The sequence below is a fragment of the Polistes dominula genome, unplaced genomic scaffold (assembly GCF_049000335.1).
Source record: "Polistes dominula isolate Pdom_NZ unplaced genomic scaffold, Pdom_raw_medaka contig_27, whole genome shotgun sequence".
In the NCBI taxonomy this organism is placed as follows: Eukaryota; Metazoa; Arthropoda; class Insecta; order Hymenoptera; family Vespidae; genus Polistes; species Polistes dominula.
Genome location: NW_028300906.1, coordinates 378504 through 392589, shown reverse-complemented (window position 1 = coordinate 392589; position 14086 = coordinate 378504). Strand labels below are relative to the sequence as shown.

General features: G+C 28.6%; 4 protein-coding genes across 7 annotated transcripts; 1 reads left to right on the top strand and 3 right to left on the bottom strand.

Moving 5' to 3' along the window:
* Positions 1 to 88: 88 nt before the first annotated feature.
* On the bottom strand, positions 89 to 2613 carry LOC107070284 (apolipoprotein D). The gene is made up of 5 exons (XM_015328324.2): positions 2457 to 2613; positions 1575 to 1697; positions 1370 to 1496; positions 1052 to 1147; positions 89 to 864 (listed from the first exon to the last, which is right to left on the bottom strand). The coding sequence occupies exons 2-5, from the start codon at positions 1692 to 1694 to the stop codon at positions 380 to 382; spliced, it is 828 nt and encodes a 275-aa protein (XP_015183810.1). The 5' UTR covers positions 1695 to 1697; positions 2457 to 2613; the 3' UTR covers positions 89 to 379.
* A 650-nt stretch (positions 2614 to 3263) lies between these two features.
* On the bottom strand, positions 3264 to 6228 carry Cdk1 (Cyclin-dependent kinase 1). The gene is made up of 4 exons (XM_015328323.2): positions 5261 to 6228; positions 4684 to 4979; positions 4281 to 4600; positions 3264 to 4182 (listed from the first exon to the last, which is right to left on the bottom strand). Exons 1-4 carry the CDS (start codon positions 5295 to 5297, stop codon positions 3939 to 3941), a joined length of 897 nt encoding a protein of 298 aa, XP_015183809.1. The 5' UTR covers positions 5298 to 6228; the 3' UTR covers positions 3264 to 3938.
* A 147-nt stretch (positions 6229 to 6375) lies between these two features.
* Positions 6376 to 10455, bottom strand: LOC107070286 (uncharacterized). 3 transcript variants are annotated; one of them, XM_015328332.2, is made up of 6 exons: positions 10304 to 10455; positions 9825 to 9908; positions 9235 to 9292; positions 8331 to 8458; positions 7435 to 8077; positions 6376 to 7236 (listed from the first exon to the last, which is right to left on the bottom strand). In XM_015328332.2, exons 3-6 carry the CDS (start codon positions 9286 to 9288, stop codon positions 6937 to 6939), a joined length of 1125 nt encoding a protein of 374 aa, XP_015183818.1. In that variant the 5' UTR covers positions 9289 to 9292; positions 9825 to 9908; positions 10304 to 10455; the 3' UTR covers positions 6376 to 6936. The 3 variants fall into 3 exon arrangements, with proteins under 3 accessions (XP_015183818.1, XP_015183817.1, XP_015183816.2); XM_015328331.2 differs by having other exon boundaries at positions 9235 to 9908; XM_015328330.2 differs by lacking the exon at positions 9235 to 9292.
* A 313-nt stretch (positions 10456 to 10768) lies between these two features.
* On the top strand, positions 10769 to 13647 carry Lamtor1 (Late endosomal/lysosomal adaptor, MAPK and MTOR activator 1). Of its 2 annotated transcripts, none has more exons than XM_015328336.2 (5): positions 10769 to 10927; positions 11550 to 11626; positions 11706 to 11795; positions 11912 to 12110; positions 12632 to 13647. In XM_015328336.2, exons 1-5 carry the CDS (start codon positions 10883 to 10885, stop codon positions 12719 to 12721), a joined length of 501 nt encoding a protein of 166 aa, XP_015183822.1. In that variant the 5' UTR covers positions 10769 to 10882; the 3' UTR covers positions 12722 to 13647. The 2 variants fall into 2 exon arrangements, with proteins under 2 accessions (XP_015183822.1, XP_089035734.1); XM_089179608.1 differs by having other exon boundaries at positions 11912 to 12146.
* The last annotated feature ends 439 nt before the right edge of the window (positions 13648 to 14086 follow it).

The window sequence follows — 14086 nt, the reverse complement described above, 5'->3', positions numbered from 1 at the left end:
TAGACGTCAGTGACACTAAAATATTTCATTAAACTCTTTGATATCCTTAAAGCAATTCGTTGGACGCATAAATGACAAAATTGGAAAATTATTGCGTTTATATAGATTATTATTATTATTATTATATTTGTTATAATATATCTCTACGAGAAGTTAAGTCAACGTTGATATTTCTTATTTAACAAATCAGAAATATGTATACTTCTTTCTATAAAATTAAAATTATAAACTGATCATCTCAATACGTTCCTTTCTATATCTTATTTCTCTTAACAGTATACAATACATGTTTAAAAAATTAAAAGAAAAAGAATAAACATTTACCCTAATATCATGTTTTTGTTCGTTTTTAACTTGACAATATTATTTCTAAACATATTTATGGAATCCATTCGACTTCGTTAGTCTCGTATTTCCCAGAATCTTTCATCATTGGTACAACCCTATGCGTTTCCTCTGATTTCGAAGGAGTTGTACTTTCTTCGGTGCCAGCTATTTTATGATAAACTTTGCTACCAGCACTGGCAACCCATTGAACACCATCTCCAATTTTTTCACCAGCTTTACGTACGGCACTGCCAAGACTTTCAGCAGTAAAAGTGCTAGGATCAATGTTTATGTCTAAAGTATCATTACCGCGTGGACAACCACTCTGAGAAATGATACTAAGATCATAAGGATCTACTCCATAGCTTGACAATTTTGCTTTTATATTATCTATGGTATCCCTGTCAAGATCACGACGTCTTGAAAGTATAGTTGCACTTTGTCGATGGGCAAAAGCTAATTTCTGACAAGTAAATATTCCAGCATAATTGTCATAATCCGTAGTGAAGATTATGTGAGATGCACTACCTGCTACACCTAAAAAAAAAAAAAAAGAAACAATGAAAATTATTTGAATATTATTGCTTCATAGTCTTTCTAATAAATTAATCAGATTCATTCTGTACGTCATTGGAAAGTAGAATCAATATAACTTTAAACTTACAAAAGGTTAATAATAATCAAGATTAAAATCTTCCTTTTAAAAATGACTCATATTACTTACTGAGAGGGAAGCGAACTTGCATTCGAGCCGGTGTACTAGGTTCCGGTACACTCAATTCACCGGTATAGTGATACTCGTGTTTTAATGGCGTAAGACCTGTACAGAAAGAGCTTGCTTAACTACAGAAAATTCATCCCACTTGAAAAACATTTATCCTATTGACGTGCTTTTATCAGACCGGGCAGGGTCCATATATATTATTTGTATTTCTTTATCTATAGAAATGCTTTCCAGTAATCTTAAACGCAACGATTTCTATGCTTATAAAATGATCTTATTTAATCTTATAGAAAATATTCTAATCATTTAAAATCTCACCTAATACAGGATGATCAGAATCTTGAGTTATCAAATATTCTCCCGGTTCTTCGCCGCGAGTATAATTATAGCTAATACATTTGCTTGCAGTAGATGTCTTCTGAATGACATACCAGATTCCTAGAAACTACAATTACATATTATTAGTATCTCCAAAGTGTCACAATGATTGAACAATTTTTAGTTAATGATTAAATATTATTACCCTGTTCATTTGAAATCCATGCATTGGCTCTACTGTGGGACAATTACCCATGTGATAACTATGAGCCTTAGCAAGTGCTAAACATCCTGCTAGGGCAATACACAAAATGATCGAACGCATCTTCTAAAAAAGAAAATGTTCAACAAATTAGAAAGAATCTAAATAAGTTCTAAGTTTGTAGAAAGTTGCTGTTCAATTTTTATCAAATTTCTTTTACGAAACCGGATATGCGGGTCGAATAATGGAAAATCAAAAATAGATGATAAGATGATTTTGTTTATTTAAAAAATTCAATACTAATATAACTAAGCGGACTTATGGATTCCATAGATGATCAAATAATACCTAAATTTAAACTGGATGATTCACTCGTCCTTGGACACGCATCGCGGGGCAAAGACCTCTAATTTACGTTTCTACTACACAACTATCAATCTACTTCCTTTTTGATAAACACAAATTTCGAGAGAGAAAACAACACGCAATAGAATTGACCTCCTCTCAATCTACTCGAACTTTAAACTTTTAATTGAAAAAAGTTAAATAAAAAAAAACATCTGATATTACAAATATATGTAGAAATTTATCTTTAGGTAATAAAACACACAATTAAAAAACCTTACGTTTCTCTCAGTCGTATTAATTAAACAACAATCATTTGTTAATAACAACAATAATTTGTAATAAAATGTATTATTTGTACTGATATAGATCTTGATAGAATCAGCCAAAGTTAAATATAAAAATAATAATAATAAATGAAATGATAAAACAAAAATGTGCTAAATAAAATGATATTTAATAATAAAATTTCATTGATTATTGTCTAAATTGGAAATATTAATTGAAAAATATAAAACACGGATAGCAACAAAGACTCACCGTTTAAACGTCAATCCTTAGTTCTGAACGCAAACTGTAAACAGTAATTCGAGGCTTGACTTTATGTGCTGGAGATCTCCCCACTCTCTAATCTTCAGATATACGTCACGCATACATTAAATGAGTTACATGCAGGAAAGAACAAATAATGTGTTCCATTCCAACTGTAGCAAAGATGTCAATTTTCTGTAAAAATAATCAAGATAAATTTAATAACAATAAAACAAAGTAACAAGAAATTTAGTCTATTGCAGCAAAATAATTATTCATAATTTTACATTTTACTATTAATTAATGAAAACATTTTTTATATTCTCTTTGTTCACAAGTATCCACATAAACAATTTATTATTAATTAATTTCTTCTAAGACATTTGATATTGATTTTCAATTGTAATTAAATTAATTATCATGTTTCGTATTATTGTTTGGAATTGTTATTAAAATTAAAAAAAAACAAAATGTATTTTACAAAGATCTATATACAATAGAAATTGATAATTCAAACTTGTACGATTTATAACAGGGATCGAAAGAAAATAGTTACATTGTTGCTCACGATGACGCATAGTCGACATATAAGAGAAATTAGTTTAGAGCATATGATTCTAAGAATCATTAATTATCTATTTGGCTTCCCATTCCTTCTCCTAAATAGTAATATCTCCTAATAAGATTTTGCTGAAATGGTAAGACGTCGGTAATTCTCAGTTAACTGAGTCATTATAATTAACAAAATCTTTAACCTGTAGTACATAGGTCAATTATAGTTTATATGATAATATTGTATAAATGAAAAGCTTTGCGTACAAAAAATTGTCCTGTATTTTAAAAATAATTTACAAAAATTACGCTATTCTAAAGAATATATATATATATATTTATCGAGAGTTCTTTTCTTTTCTGTTTATTTTGATTTCCATAAAAATGCTTACTATATTATTTAGTTAATAACAAATCGATAAATTTCATCCACTCGTATTCACATTTTTGTTCACATATTAAATATCAAAGGGCAGTACAAAGAAAGAAAAAACTTACTTAATTAAAATATAAATTATAGACGATGAAATGATGTTGCTAATAATATTCTATTAAAAATATTAAGTATAGTTTAGATAAATTCTTGTTTGTCAATATAGATATAAAATATTATAGTGTAATATCATGTAATCGTTGCATCGAAATTCTCTCTTGATCTGTACTTATGATATATAGTACACATATTGAAAGGCGTAAATGTACTGAAAACACCAAATAATAAATTTCGACAAATGACTTGATATAATATAAAGCTTAATAGTATGTAATGAGCATGTTTAGTCATATTCATCAATAAAGGAATGTTTGCACTCAAACACCTTATCTCACATCCTTCTGCTATTCTAAGATATATCTTTTTATATTGTCGCACGATTAAAGACGTCATAAAGAAACACAACGAACATATATTTCTTCGTTTTTTCTTGTTCTCCCATTTTATTATGTAGGTGGTAACTTTCTCATATCCAAATCTTGGAAATAAGGATGTTTTAAAGCTTCCTTTGCCGATATTCTATGAACGGGATCGTAAATAAGCATAGCTTGCAATAATTCAAGCCCATCCTCCTCAAGATTCTTAACTTGGGCTGCTAGATTGTTAGTTACCCAATTTGGAAATGTTGTTTTATAATCATTTAATTGTGTGACGCCAGGCCATATTTCTTCCGTTGGTGTTCTTAAAATGCTATTTAAATATTGTTCCAAATAAATCAATAAATATATAAATAATTTTTTGAATTCGCTATAAGAAAATTTGGAAATATCACAAAATATTGATCTTACCGGAAAATTCGAAACAATTGATCAATTTCACTGTCTCCTTGAAATAATGGCTTTTTCATAGCCATTTCAGCAAAAATACAACCAACACTCCACATATCGATAGCGCAAGAATACCTAGTGGCACCGAGCAAAATTTCAGGTGCTCTGTACCACAAAGTAACTACCTCGTGCGTATAAACTCTGACAGGAATTCCAAATGCTCTTCCCAATCCAAAATCTGCTACTTTGATAACTCCTTTTGTGCCAATTAATAAATTTTGTGGTTTTAAGTCCCGGTGTAAAACTCTGCGCTTGTGACAGAATAGAATTGCTCGTGTTATCTAAAACAACAAAATTAAAGAAATAAATATACATGTATATATACATTTAATTGTTGCTATTAATGTATGACTTATATTGAGACCTGGAATAAATAGGACTTGACCGTTTTAGGGTCTACCATTACACCGTTTCCCAAACTATCCATGTATTTTTTTAAATCCATAGTAAGATACTCGAATATAAGGTATAATCTAGATTCTTCCATGAGCACATCGACCAAACTAACGATATTTGGGTGTTTCAACTCCTTGAGAATAGAAATCTCTCTGATTGCAGTCGATGGCACACCTTCGTCATCGCTTTCTAAGCGAATCTTTTTCATGGCTACAATTTCACCAGTCTTTTTGTGTTTTCCCTTATACACAACACCATATGTGCCTATAGTATAATACAAGTTTTATTAAATACACAAATTTACAAAGAATATATAATTGAACATACACACACACTACACAAGTATGTACATTTTTTTTCACAAATAGTCGAAATAACTTTGAAAACACAAATTAAGTTTACATTTTACATGAGTCATATAAATGTTAAAAATAAGAAAAACGATCAATTAAGAAATGTATGATTATAATTAAATCTTATTGATAAATAAATGATATATAAATATTCTAAGATAGTATCAAAAGAAAATTATTAAGTGTTTTTACCTTCACCAATTTTCTCAATCTTAACAAAATTATCCATGATCTTCGAATATATAAGAATCCAAAATGCTTTTAAGTTTCTCTATTCCTATAGTATTTATACTTAAAATAAATCACAAGTTAGATTAGAAGAGAGTAAAAAAGTTATTTCACATTTCCTAGAGGCTTCCGTCTGTTGTCACGTAACGTTCAAATTCAAACGATGCTACGCCATATTGTTAAATCATTTGAAAAGCAACTCAATTCTTCTGTATTACATCGACGTTAGATCCACCAATCAGAAGAAGCAATGCATTTTTATTATTCTTTTTTTTGCGCGCCAAATATTATGCATTTGTTTATTTCCTTGATACTCTTGAGTACTTAAATTTTCTTATAAACATAAATTTTACAATAAAATTCAAACAACAATGAGAGAAAATGAATAAAAATAAAATATTTAAACAACTTGAACAACTTTTTACACCAATACGATAAATACGAAAATATATTTTATATCGTATATGTGTAATAATTGTTAATCTTTAAAAGACGTTGTGACATCTTGACTTTTTCAGTACATATATGTATACATAATATTTTAATAATTTTATATTTTTATTTTTTGAAAAATTGTATATTTTTTCTCTAAGCCCTGCGTGTATTTATATGAAGGGTTTTATAGAATGATAATAATGAAATTTTTTTTCCTTATAAATAGAGGTTAGGTTTTGTTAGCTATTTACAACCGTGAATTTTATTATATACAATTTACCTATAGTAGAGCTAATAAAATCTAACCTCTATTTACAGGGAAACAAATTTGATTATTATCATTCCATAAAACCCTTTATATAATTGTCTTATAAAAAACAACAATTAAAGAATATTATCGGCTCCTCTCTATATACACTGTTCAATTAATCTTACAAATTAATTATTTAAATTTTATTATTATAATATTATTTATCTCTCTTTATCTACCTATCTCTGTAACTATCTATCACTGATTGATCGATTGATTAATCGATTTCTATCGATCTCTCTATGCCTCTTCCTAGGAATACGCGGCAAATTTGAATGAAAGAAATATACTTATCTTTACATATATGTCAAGTATATATAAATGGAAATGCATATTACATAATAAGATCAGCTTTATTACATGCGTGCGTGTAACATACAGGTTTTATTAATTTATTTAATAATTTAATCATAATGCAATCGCTGCCAATTGTTATTAGCTTACATTATTATTTGACTATTGATTATTGAAAAAAAATGTAAATGAAAAAGAAAGGATCAGAAAAATCTACATATATATTTAAACGCTTGTTATTGATCAAAACTATTCTTTTTACAACTATATTTCCTGTACATGTTAAATAAAGAAGTTAAAAAGAAAAATTTGTATTAATAAATCTTTAAAATATAATTGTTAATTTTACAATGTACTTTTGATCTTTCTTTAAATACATTTAAATAACTCGGATGCATATTAGAAACGCTTTATTATAATATAATATAATAAGCTTTTTACGAAAATTTAATGATACAAGCTCGAACGAAACTATTTCTTTTTTCTTTCTCTTTTTAATCTCATCGTGACAACTTATACAAATATCACTATATTATAATACAGTTACCTAGCGTTTCATTTCTTTCATTTCTTTTATTACATGAATATTAATAATAATAATTTATCGTGGAAATTGATATCCTCCAGTGGAGTATCCGAGTCCTACACCACGTTGAGTGTGCGTAGTAGCGCGTGCCACTTCGTATTGTTGTTCCATGTTGTTAAACATTTCTTCCTGTTTTTTCAAAATATCTGGCTTTGTACCTACAGTTTGTGTGTTTGGTAAATCACCTTTTATTCCCATCAGTCTCTTAAATTTCGCAGTTACTTTTCCGTCTTGGTCATGAGTAAACGTCGTACCCATCCATGTGTTTGCCGTAGTAGCTGTATTGGAAGTACCTTTACCTTCTTCTTGTTTCGACTGTGCGAGGAGTTAATAAAAGAAATAAAGTATAGATATACATACATAGTCGCGTGAAAATAAATAAATATAAATGCATAATTATTACTTCTTATATATATATATATATATATAACAACAAATTATAGTATGTAACAAGTAATCCTAATATTAAAATTAACATTAAAAAATAATGAAAAAATAATCAAATCTGTTCACCTTATTAGCCCAGAGTAATTTCCTCTTTTGAATTTGCTCCGCATATTTCCCCTGAGTAGCCGTGGTCAATGGATTATAATAATTTTGCTCACTTTGAATTCCCAAAGCTACAGTATCACCTTCGGGTGCTTTTAATTCGATTCCTAATTTCTCTAATTGTGCTAATTTATTTCTTCCCTTTTCTTCTCTATAGCTCATTGTTCTGAAAGGTAACGGAGCCCGATCTCTCGACCTGGATCTTGATCTCGTACGATCTTTTTCCTTATGGTAGCTAGATCTTTCTTCCCTATATCGATCCTTTGATCTTTCGTCCCGAGAATGACGACGTTCTCGTTCTCTTTCTCTGTCTCTACGTCTGTCTCTGTCGTTTCTCGATTCACGTGTTCTATCCCTTCGACTATCATCGCGATAATGATGATCTTTCTCGTCGCTCTTCTCTTTACGTTTATCCTCATCGCGTGACTTTTTCTCATCGTCCCTACTTCGTTTTTCCCTGGTATCTTTATTATGAGCATTACTATTATCACCACGTTGTCTCCTATCGTCGTACGATGATCGACGATTTTTCTCACCACTATGCTTGTTACGGTCAGATCTGTCACTCCTTTTATGTTCATCCTTATTGCTTTCATTATCGGATCTCCTGTAAAACGATTACGTTCTGCAGGGGTATACCACACAGATTCGTATTATTATTCTGTATGAAATGGGTTTATTAAGAATTTTGCTAAACTAAGCACACACACAAATATATGCTCAGTGTTCAAAACATTTCTTTGGATTTTAACGTTTTCTTTTTTCTTTTGATTTTAATTGACATTATATGATACAATGAAACGCGTTAATAAAAATAAATAAAAATTAAATCGGTAATGGTCATATACAAACCAGCTCACCTCTGGTCTGAAGAAGATGGTGAAATTCTAGACGAGTCTGTTTTGGAACCTAGTGCTGAGGGCATTGCTGCAGGACTATGAGCACGTTCACTTCCAGACTCTCCAGAAGAGTTATTGTTGTTGCTTTCCTAAAGAAATCAAAATTGATTGTTTTAATATATTAAGCTTCTATATAGAAAGTTGTTACATTAAAAAGAAAATACTTTTAAATGGAATTATAAATTATTTTATGCATTTATTAAACATAAATTACATTATCTTCATTGTGGATATATCGCGCATAAATATTTCATTATTTATATATAAATAAAATTTCTAGAAAAAAGTAACGTTGTATTTCTATTTCACACAGAATTGATTAATAAGGAATAGTGTTTAATATTATTACTTTTAACAAGGAAGATTATACCTGAGATCAATAATTACAAATAGATTACTCTATTATAATACATGTGGATTTTACATAGCGTTACTTTTCTTACTTATTTTTTAAAAATATTTTTGTATAATAATAATTAGCTATGAAGAAATAAATAACACGATTTTATGTATTTTTTTTTTGTTCATGATAAAGAAAAAATAAAATTTTTTTCTTATATCATTGGTTGTACTTGATACAAAGTTTTTGTGATGCAGAAGATTTACGCATCAGTTACTTTGATTACACAATCCAATTTTTCTGTTAATTGCCGGTAGGTATATAAAACCAACATGAAACAACCACATTATGAAAGAGAAATGTAAATATATTAAATATCCTCTGCATAGATGTATACATATATACATTTATATATATATATATATGTCTATGCAGTTATTTATTGGCAAAATATTTGACAAGTGTGGTGTTCTTTGATGGTTGGTGTTTTGTTAGTGTTACCTTCTGCCAGCTTCCTCTACTCACCTCTGTCTTCTGAATAGGACTTGGGGGTAGTCTTGAAAGACCCTCACACAGCATAGACCTTGCCGAGGTGCGTAGATATTGTATCATGTATTACCAACAGAGCTACGTGTTAATATTTTCTCACGAAATGGTACTATTCCCATTTACTTATCATTTAAACTTTTAAATATCAATTATAGTCTGATTATTCCTCTCAACAAGAAGGTTTTAAGATCACGTTTTACAAATTGTAATATGTAAAATTGTAAAAATGAAGTAAACAAAACTGAATGCAACGTCAAAGATTATAACATTCTTATGAATGAGAAACTAAATGTAATTGAAATTAAGAGAAAATGGAGAAATAAGAAAAGATGATAATAAAGAGAGAATTTCAAACTATTAAGCAACTAATCGATTCGGTTCAAAGACTATGTTGTTCAACGTGACCTCATAACACCATATACCAGACTGTTAGCGTATCAGTCCTAAAACCCTGTCACGTACATACTGTCCCTACATAGCCATCATTGTATCTTCCCAGTCATCGTCCAAATGTTTCGAACTTAAAATTAAACAGATATGTTTGGAAACATGTTTTTTAATCATACCTCACTCATGTCCATTTGTACTGGGTCATAATTAGCATCGCTAGCCCTTCTAGTCCTTACGTCTGCTTGTCCTTCGTATGACATCTTGAATAATAAGTAACATAGAACACAAAAAATAAATATATTCAATTTCATATGAAAACATTTTTATACATTTTTGTAATGCATAAATAATTAATATAGCTCACTAATAAAATATTTTATATAATAGCTTTAGTGGAAAATTAAGAAAATCACGTAAAAAAACATTCGTTAAAAATCATTCTTATGTTTATAAATATCTATATCTAATATATATTCTTATTTACGATTCGCCATTTAATGGTCGACTATAGGAGTCAGTACGTTAGTTTGGAAGCCATGATTCCAAGCGTACACATTGTAATCACTACCGACATTACTGTTACCTTATTGAAATCATTATTTTTCAGTAAAATGTCATTATATAGTATAAAAAAATCACTTTTTTATCGTCTTACCTTCAGTTCTTCCGAATTATTACTATTTTCACCATCACTCGCGTAACTTGCTAATGAATCCATAATTTCGTGACAAATTGCAGACAAGTGCGGACTATCTCTTCCGATTCTAACTTGGTGGCGCTGCAATCTTTTCATTTAACCTATCAACCCTCCCCCTCTACTCTCTTAAAATCCTCCAACGTCATTGGACAATATCAGTGTTGTTATTTATTCTTATTTATATAATAATATTATACTTTTTTCGATCTGACAATAAGAAACATGTATAATATTTAGTATATGTAATCACAAGAATTTCTCTATAATTTATTAAATAAAAAATATATAACATGGTTTTAAATATTTCCGTCGTTACAGTATAAATATTTCGATACTAGCGACGCCTGGTAATGATATTGAAAGTAACTTTGAACTTAATTTACAAAAGAAGTTGTCTCTCTAACTTATAATTTGATGTTGTAGGTTATGGGTCACTATTGAAACGCACTGTTATGCGCCGTGATTCATGCCGGATTGTTTACAGGAATGAAAAGGAAAATTAATTCATTTTAAAAGTTATCTAGAATTTTATCAAGTATGGGATGTTGCTACAGTTTTTGTAAAGAGGACACCGGACCACAGGTAAGAAATATTAACCCGAATATTCGCAATGTTATTAACCATTTTTTTTTAACATTTATCTCTCTCTCTTCCTTTATCGTTGTACTTTGATATATATACGCTTATTAATGACGTAGGGACACACGAGTTATCGCAATTTTCATTGCCTTTAAGATAAATAATATTGGTTTTTTTAATAGTTTAGTCATGAGTATCATAAAGATTTTTAGTTTTATTAGACTATAACATACAAGTTCAATTGCAAGTATAAACATCTAATTTTAAGAATTGAATTATATCTCATTGCGAATGTACATTTTTGTGATTATCATATTATTGTGATTATTATATTAAGTATATTATATATATGTATCTTATAATATAACAAAGAATGTAGTTTGTGAAATTTAGTTTTGAAAACCAGAACTTAAAGAATAAATTACAATGTACAATAAACATCATTCCAATTTTATTGAGAAAGCTTTACTAATATTAATGGATAAAAATCAATGTTTGAAAACATTGGAGTTAGCAAATTATTTATATGCCTCATGCATTATAACTTATTACTGCTTTTGTTTAATGTTTTCCTTATGGTATGGTGTATAATGAATATTTAAAGTAATAAGATTTTTATTTATAGAGTGGCGAAGTGAACGAGAGAACACATCTTCTAGTTGATCCTGTTAGTAATAATACAAATATACCAAGAGTGCACAGGTAAGATATTTGTTATGTTGCTTTGCTATTTAATTTTTTTTAATAGAATCAATTAAGGCTTTATTATTTTATTTTCTAGCGATGATTATGTTAATCAGTATGCAAATTCTGAACCTAAGAAGACAGACGAACAAAGCGCATTGAACAGAATTCTGCACGAAACAGCGGCGTGAGTGTTGATAGTTAGAATTAGTTAGAATTATGTAGTTTATATATTATGTTTCTTAGCTAATATGTGATCAAATATTGTATATAATTTCTTATAAACAAATGTTCTACTTACAGAAATGTAATAGATATTGGCGCATTGGATTCACATAATTTGGAACAACACGAATACATGGATAGATCTAGAGCTTATGCAAAACGTATAGAAGCAGGGGGCTTCAAAGTCCCCGATTATACCACGTGTCTTCTCAAGGATATTCCTGCACCTGAACGAATACTCGCATCGAATCCGCTTGATGCTGGAGATCTCGAACTTGTAAGATACACTTTTGCGTATATGGGTGATTCTTAGGTAACTATGATTTTTTATGTCCAGTACTTTATTTATCATTCAACATATTTTTGATCATTATAAGAGAAACATTAAAGATAATTGATCTTTGTATGATTATAAGAGTATTATAATTTATCATTCGTTTTATTATTTTAAGATTTTAAAAAGATTTAGGTAAGTACTTTGAATATTTCATTTATTTGTCAGTACCGTAACATTGAAATTTTCAATTTTTGTCCTAGTTTTTTGTTTATTGAAGTTGTAGTAGAACTACATTACAGGTTTAATTCTGAGCATAATTAGGAAACAATAGTACCCAAAACATAAGTTATAAAGCATTTTTAATTTTTAAAAATTTTGAGTTGTAAAAATCACAGTTATTTGAGAATTACCCATATACAGGTTGAGTTATGGAACGTGATTCACCCTGTATAAAGAAAGTTAACTTTGATTGATATCATCAATTTTTATATAAATAATTCTTAATAATTTCTTTTTTATAGATCACTGGAATGCTCAAGAATGCAGTAGCTGCATTAAATGACATCAAAGTAGAGCATAAGGAAGATTTGGTAGTTCCTTTCTTATCGTGATCTTACAGTAATTCCATCGACAGGATACATCAGCCTGTCTAAATGGAATTATTTTTGTCAAGAGACACAAAGTACGTATCTTATCAAACTGAGCTCGCAATAATTTTTATTGAATTGGAAACAACGATAGAGCTTATTTAAAAATGAATGTGAAGTAAAACATTAGGCGTAATGTTGTATCATAATTAAGTTTGAATTATAGGTCTGCTCTCATATAGAATTATATCTAAATGCTAAGTTTGAATAATGTTTTAATGTAACATAATAGTAATCGAAAGAAGTAATTCATTTGTGCTTTTTTTTGTTTTCTTTTAATTTTGTTCATATATATATATGTATAAGAATAATTAATTTGATAAGACTTTTGTATAGCTTATTTATAATCACTCGTATAAAAATGATTTATTGACGTAGGGCAAATTTATATTGCCTTTCGATCTCGTTTGTTCCTTGCTAAACTTTGTTAACGCATTTCATTCTGTGATTCTAGAAAAGACTAAGATAAATCTTTTGTTAAAGATTTTCTAAAGTTAACAGTTGAAAATGTTGTTAATGAATATGCGTTTTTAACGAGATCGAAAAGATAGAGATTTGTATTAAAAAGAAATATAAGATGTATAATATTTTATCGTGGCTTCGAATCTCAATCTTAAATACGAAACGATAGAAATTCAACTACTACTAAATAACATTATGAAACTGCATATAAAATACATTAAAAGACCATTAAAAAACCATTAAAAAAGAAAAGTTATTACTATATGGTCGAGTGCACTTTTAAGAAAAAAAAAAAAAAAAAAAACAGAATCCTATAGATAATAATGAAATAAATTTTAAAAGTCTGTTTTATTGAAATAGTTGTACAAACGTTTTGTAAACACGATTGTTAATATCAGTCGAAGCTAAGAATAAATCTTATAAATATATTCACCTAATGTATCTTTTGCCTGTTGAAAAATATGTACTTACGTGTACTGTATATTTTGTATCGATAGATAATCATATTAATATTGTATATCGAGATAATCATTTATCAAAATTATGAATACCTGGCCTTATAATAAACATAATGCTTATAGAAATTGTTCTCAATAATTGCTTGTAAAATAAAACTAATTAATAAGGATTACAAATTTACAACACTGCCACATAAATTTAGATGAATTAGAATGACCATTTTTTTGTAGTTAAATAAAATAAATCTAAAATAAAGTTAATAATAGTATATAAAAAATAGGAAAGATAATTCTTAATCACTATTATATATATGTGTTTGTATATATTTGCAATAAAAATGAAAAATGCCACAGGTGGGAGACGGCCAGTAGATGATATACAGTTAGATGCAGGAAACGCAAGTAAACA

What these genes read in the sequence shown, in the direction of transcription:
- LOC107070284 (XM_015328324.2), bottom strand. Translation starts at nt 1,694, where the DNA reads ATGCGTTCGATCATTTTGTGTATTGCCCTAGCAGGATGTTTAGCACTT. An exon ending in ATGGATTTCAAATGAACAGG is followed by an intron (nt 1,497 to 1,574) that starts GTAATAATATTT and finishes ATGTAATTGTAG; the next exon opens with TTTCTAGGAATCTGGTATGT. An exon ending in TTCTGATCATCCTGTATTAG is followed by an intron (nt 1,148 to 1,369) that starts GTGAGATTTTAA and finishes CTTTCTGTACAG; the next exon opens with GTCTTACGCCATTAAAACAC.
- Cdk1 (XM_015328323.2), bottom strand. Translation starts at nt 5,297, where the DNA reads ATGGATAATTTTGTTAAGATTGAGAAAATTGGTGAAG. An exon ending in TCAAGTCCTATTTATTCCAG is followed by an intron (nt 4,601 to 4,683) that starts GTCTCAATATAA and finishes TTGTTGTTTTAG; the next exon opens with ATAACACGAGCAATTCTATT. An exon ending in CAATTGTTTCGAATTTTCCG is followed by an intron (nt 4,183 to 4,280) that starts GTAAGATCAATA and finishes ATATTTAAATAG; the next exon opens with CATTTTAAGAACACCAACGG.
- LOC107070286 (XM_015328330.2), bottom strand. Translation starts at nt 10,441, where the DNA reads ATGAAAAGATTGCAGCGCCACCAAGTTAGAATCGGAAGAGATAGTCCG. An exon ending in ATAATTCGGAAGAACTGAAG is followed by an intron (nt 9,909 to 10,303) that starts GTAAGACGATAA and finishes TTATTATTCAAG; the next exon opens with ATGTCATACGAAGGACAAGC. An exon ending in CCATCTTCTTCAGACCAGAG is followed by an intron (nt 8,078 to 8,330) that starts GTGAGCTGGTTT and finishes ATCGTTTTACAG; the next exon opens with GAGATCCGATAATGAAAGCA.
- Lamtor1 (XM_015328336.2), top strand. Translation starts at nt 10,883, where the DNA reads ATGGGATGTTGCTACAGTTTTTGTAAAGAGGACACCGGACCACAG. An exon ending in AATATACCAAGAGTGCACAG is followed by an intron (nt 11,627 to 11,705) that starts GTAAGATATTTG and finishes TTTATTTTCTAG; the next exon opens with CGATGATTATGTTAATCAGT. An exon ending in ATGCTGGAGATCTCGAACTT is followed by an intron (nt 12,111 to 12,631) that starts GTAAGATACACT and finishes TCTTTTTTATAG; the next exon opens with ATCACTGGAATGCTCAAGAA.